General features: G+C 38.0%; 1 protein-coding gene across 1 annotated transcript in view; it reads left to right on the top strand.

The window, feature by feature from the left end:
- LOC110264525 (probable transcription factor PosF21) overlaps positions 1–5,747 on the top strand; it is a 22,938-nt gene extending 17,191 nt beyond the window's left edge. The window contains exon 6 of the mRNA XM_021106683.1: positions 5,388–5,747. Coding sequence (XP_020962342.1) covers positions 5,388–5,554 — 167 coding nt within the window. The 3' untranslated portion in view covers positions 5,555–5,747. The remainder of the gene's footprint in view (positions 1–5,387) is intronic.

The raw sequence follows: 5,956 nt of genomic DNA, 5'->3' as shown, positions 1-5,956 counted from the left end.
CTTGCCCAAGTCAACCACCATATTCGTCGGCCAGCCATGCACTTCGTACAACTCCTCTTTTTCATCACCAGACCACTGAGGAGCCCAATGACGGGACAGCACCGTCATAGCTTCCAACCTACTTTGCTGAACAGGAGGGAGAATTCCTTGGTAGTTCTGCAACTTCTTTCTGTTATCAACCATACTCTTCATGATGATTCTCCTTACTTCCTCAGCCAGGGTCAGGATAGGCTTACTCCTTTCGTGTTTGATCTTTGCATTGAATGACTCACATGCATTGTTGCATATGTTATCCACTTTCGGAACCTCACTGAAATGCGCCTTCGTCCATGCCTCTTTTGGCCATTTATCAAGATACTGCCAAGCTTTCTCGTTGATCAATTTAACTCTCTTCATGTTTCTATCAAATTCAGCTGTTGTCCTTGACCTTGCACATTCCCACACAAGGTCTTTCAACTCACAACTACCCCACTGCTTTGAAAAATTCCGCCACAAATGCCAGACGCAGAAGCGGTGGTGAACTCGTGGGAAAACTTCCTGAACAGCGGGGATTAAACCCTGCACCAAAAGACCAAACACGCAAAGATATTAAATCATCTCAGTCCTCAACGTTGAATTCATTAAATCAAACTAGTCCTTCAAAGAATAATAAGTAAATCAAATTAGTCCTTACAGAAATCATTACCTTCTGCATATCTGAGATGAAGCACCATTTGTGCTCTCTATAGTCACCTAGATCACTGTGAAGCAGTTCAAGAAACCATTGCCAATTATCCTTGTTTTCCACACTGACAATTGCATATGCAATCACAAAGATGTGATTGTTAGCATCTTGTCCGCAAGCTGTCAGAATTTGTCCTCCGTGTAGTGTCTTCAGAAAGGCGCCATCTAGTCCAATTAGAGGTCTACAACCTGCCTAAACCCCCTTTTGCAAGCATCAAGACACACATAGAACCGATCAAATAGTGGAGGACTCTCAGGCATTGGGATCACACCAACTTGCACTCTGGATCCTGGATTGCTAGTAAGTAACTCGTTTGCATAATCCCACACCAAACCATACTGGGCTATCTCATCACCCTCTACAATTTTCCTAGCAGCTTTTAGTGCTGTCTCCTCATCAGAGTCTAACTCCTTCCCCGAATCCTCTGAATGCCATGAGTCAGGATCTGAGAAACTTCCAAGATCATCATCATCTTCGTCTGCATCTACCAAATCATAACATAAAAGACATTAAAATTTGGCCAAATGAAATATTAAAACAATAGCAATCCAGATTAAGAGCTTACCAGATTCAGAGCTTTCTTCATCTTCGAAACCCTCATAACTTGAGTCATTAGTGTCAATTTCTTTATCTGCTAGTCTAGACTTAGGAGGCCTATGCTTCTCCTTTGCTTCAGCTTGCTTTTGCTTTCTTTGTGAGCCTTTTCCACTATCACTATCACTTTCACTGCTGTATAAACTGTCTCCTACAACCTTTGGAGGCTTGTACAACTCATCTTCAGTACTCTCATATGAGTCATGAGAGTCAGAATCTTCATCCTGGATGGGACCTTCTCTTACAGTTCTTCCGGATCTTGTTACTCTGCATGCACTGGTATTTCCTTTCTTCTTATTACTTTCTGGCGTTTTGGCTGGTTGAGAGGATGTCTTGGAATGATGTGGGACTGTCTTCCCCTTACTGTTGCTTTTGGTTTGTTGAGGGTGGAGTTTTGTTGACTGCAAGGGAGTCTTTATGGGTTGACAGGTGGTCTTTGAGGCTTGATGTGTTGGTTTGGTGGGCTGAGAAAAAGGCTGATTGGGCTTACTGGGCTGTGAGGATGGCTTCCTGGGCTGAGGATTGGGCTTACTGGGCTGAGCTTTGGGCCTACTGGGCTGTGAGGCTGCCTTAGTGGGCTCATAGCTTGGTTTCTTTGGCTGAGGGTGGTTCATTGTGGGAGTTTTCACAGGTTGGGAGTGGTGCATCTTGGCCTGGGAACTGAACTTCTTCTTCTTACTAGTTCCTGCTTCCAGAAGAGGTAGACCTTCCCCTCTGTTGTCCACTACACAGGGCTATGAGATGCAGTCCTCAAAGTATAGGTTGATCAAGTGGTGGTTCCTCCTACAATCCTTGCACATTGCAATCAAGTCAGCATCTGTCTCCAACTTCTTCAACCCAGATGGAATTGGAACTCTAGGAACTTTCCACCAACAATTGCCAGCCTCAATGTATCCCAGCTCCTTATAGTAACCCCTCACGAAAAACACATCAAGTGTGTCTCCCTCAACACCCATCAATACCTCTGTGTTATCAGGTTCGTAAACCATGTCACCATCCTCACCCGTCCGAAACAACCCACCATGGTGAAAAACAAACGTCATGGGAGGACCCTTCATCTACAACAACAAACAAACACGAAAACAGCATAAACAAACATGACCAGCAACAATTGCTCTGTATCAATCACCACCTACTACACCCAGTTGGTACCAATCAACCTTTCACCCAAAAAAAATAACATGCAACAGAACCATCACTAAATTCAAACATCACTGACTACTGTCACAGAGTCATACAAAGTAACACAATCTCATATACGAAAATGCTAAAACAACACTAATAAACCCTAAATCAGACGAACACTAACACCACCATATTAACAAGACACCACATCACAGAATAAGTAAGAAATGATATTATGAGTTCAATCCTTACCTCTCAATGTCTCAATGCCTTCTTTTACTAGCAATGCTGCTCCAGTATAACACCCACTCCGCATTCAACGGCCAAAGCCTTTCCACTGTATTCGTCTAGCAGCACTAACGATCCTTGTCAGGGTGGTACAGAGATTCGGTTCCACACTTAGGGCATGCCTTGTGGGAGACGACAAGTTTTGGAGCGAAAGACAGAGCGATGGTTGATATGAGACAGGGGTAAGCCATCGCAACGTTTCAAAACCTGTTCAAAACACAATACGGCGACGTTTCAATGCCACTGCCTCCATCAACCAAAACGACATCGTCCTGCTTCACTGCCAGCTTGGCAGTTAACGTGCCACGTAAGCGGCCGTTTGCCATCTCATCAACCTAGAAGACGGAAGGACGAACGTGATCAACACGGGTATCTTTCGAGGATGTTTTTGATTAATTTTGACATTCGGGGACGAAAATGGAGATCGAGGACACTTTCAGGGACGAAATTGACTATTAACTCATAGTGATAATATATGGTTATACAATAAAAATAATAGAAATAAAAAATTATAAGGTTGTTAGGGTTCAAAAAGCAAATTAATTGTGGCAGGTCTTTGTGTTTCAGCCCAAAATTACATGAATCCATCCAGTAAAATTAAGAATAAGGTAATTTGAACTAAACCATGTATGCATAAATCGTCCTAGAATGTCATGTTTAATATATTATATAACCCTTATCACCCTAGGACGATTTATATAATATTAAGAATGGGGTAAACATGTTTCGAAATTCGTTTTAGAAAAATCCGGTAAATTTGGCTTCAGTTTCATTTATTTAAGTAAAAAACCGTCATTTAAACTTAACTTTATGTCCTGTTGAAAGAAAATTCACAAAATATCTAATATTATAATATTTCTTCTATTTTATTTGAAGGATTAAAGACATATTTTGAAATATTTATAACGATCAAAGTTTGGAATAAAAAAAAAATAATTGCAATGTAAGACTAGAAGAATTATTATCAACCGTAATTCTAATCTGACTACTGTCACAGAGCCATACAAAGTAACACAATCTCATATACGAAAATGCTAAAACAACACTAATAAACCCTAAACCAGACGAACAGTAACACCACCATATTAACAAGACACCACATCACAGAATAAGTAAGAAATGATATTATGAGTTCAATCCTTACCTCTCAATGTCTCAATGCCTTCTTTTACTAGCAATGCTGCTCCAGTATAACACCCACTCTGCATTCAACGGCCAAAGCCTTTCCACTGTATTCGTCTAGCAGCACTAACGATCCTTGTCAGGGTGGTACAGAGATTCGGTTCCACACTTAGGGCATGCCTTGTGGGAGACGACAAGTTTTGGAGCGAAAGACAGAGCGATGGTTGATATGAGACAGGGGTAAGCCATCGCAACGTTTCAAAACCTGTTCAAAACACAATACGGCGACGTTTCAACGCCACTGCCTCCATCAACCAAAACGACATCGTCCTGCTTCACTGCCAGCTTGGCAGTTAACGTGCCACGTAAGCGGCCGTTTGCCATCTCATCAACCTAGAAGACGGAAGGACGAACGTGATCAACACGGGTATCTTTCGAGGACGTTTTTGATTAATTTTGACTTTCGGAGACGAAAATGGAGATCGAGGACACTTTCAGGGACGAAATTGACTATTAACTCATAGTGATAATATATGGTTATACAATAAAAATAATAGAAATAAAAAATTATAAGGTTGTTAGGGTTCAAAAAGCAAATTAATTGTGGCAGGTCTTTGTGTTTCAGCCCAAAATTACATGAATCCATCCAGTAAAATTAAGAATAAGGTAATTTGAACTAAACCATGTATGCATAAATCGTCCTAGAATGTCATGTTTAATATATTATATAACCCTTATCACCCTAGGACGATTTATATAATATTAAGAATGGGGTAAACATGTTTCGAAATTCGTTTTAGAAAAATCCGGTAAATTTGGCTTCAGTTTCATTTATTTAAGTAAAAAACCGTCATTTAAACTTAACTTTATGTCCTGTTGAAAGAAAATTCACAAAATATCTAATATTATAATATTTCTTCTATTTTATTTGAAGGATTAAAGACATATTTTGAAATATTTATAACGATCAAAGTTTGGAATAAAAAAAAAATAATTGCAATGTAAGACTAGAAGAATTATTATCAACCGTAATTCTAATCTTAATCCTAGTTATGTCTGTAGTTTGATTTAACTTGTATTTTATGATAGAAATAACAATAGTGATAATATATAGTTATACAATAAAAATTATATTGATGAGGATAAATAAAATTATGATACTAGTAGTGATAGTTAATTTTATCATTTATTGAAGTTTAAAACTCTCGCAGATTATAAATAAAATCTCTTACAAGATTAATTTTCATTATTATATTACAGTTTTTTTAAGGAAAAATTTATATAATCTTAAAATAATAATATTAAAAGAGACACAGTCTCCTTTTTTGTTTTGGTAAGAAATCACCTTATCTTTTGTGAAAAATAAACAGAGCCAAGTTGAGCTTTTAGTCATTTGTTTAATTCATTCATTTTTTTTCTCTCATTCAATAATAAGATGTTAGTATCTCAAGTTTAATTTCAAAATTGTCATTCGCTTTTATCTGCTGGTCACTGAATCCTAAATCCTAACTTTTATTTTGGTTCTTTGAAACAGGTCTAAATGGAGTTGAATCAGCAAGAAGGCAAGTGGATAGCACCACCCAACATCCTCAAAATCGTGAGAGGCAGGGGATGATGATGCCTAGTTGGAATAACACATCATTGATGATGAGAACCTCAATTCCTGATCTCAACATAGCGAAGCCCGACCCGGAATCATAAACCACAAAATATTCCTGCCTTACATGCATTGCATAGTACGACAAACTCTGTTTTTCATTAAAAGAATTACATACATTATTATTGGTTTGTGGTTCATGATATTGTATGCTGTTTGATTGGTTAAACTTAAGTAGAATAGGAGCTAACAAACTCGGTTAGTTTCGAATAACTTTTATTATGTGTTATTTTTCATTTCTAGTGCACCCAATGCAAGCTACATACAATTATTATATGCAGTTATATCATAAATAAATTAATTCTGTATTTCACACACACACTTACACTTATATGATTGGGTGATCTAGTTGCCTTTAATTTTTATTGCATTTTAAAATTTTTTGTTTAAAAAGAAAAGGGATTTGTTATTGTCAAGAGAGGAATGTTATATGACTAATAAAACAT

This window comes from Arachis ipaensis, chromosome B07, assembly GCF_000816755.2.
Source record: "Arachis ipaensis cultivar K30076 chromosome B07, Araip1.1, whole genome shotgun sequence".
Classification (NCBI taxonomy): domain Eukaryota; kingdom Viridiplantae; phylum Streptophyta; class Magnoliopsida; order Fabales; family Fabaceae; genus Arachis; species Arachis ipaensis.
Note: the sequence above shows the minus strand (reverse complement) of the source record. Positions and strands in the feature narration are given on the sequence as shown.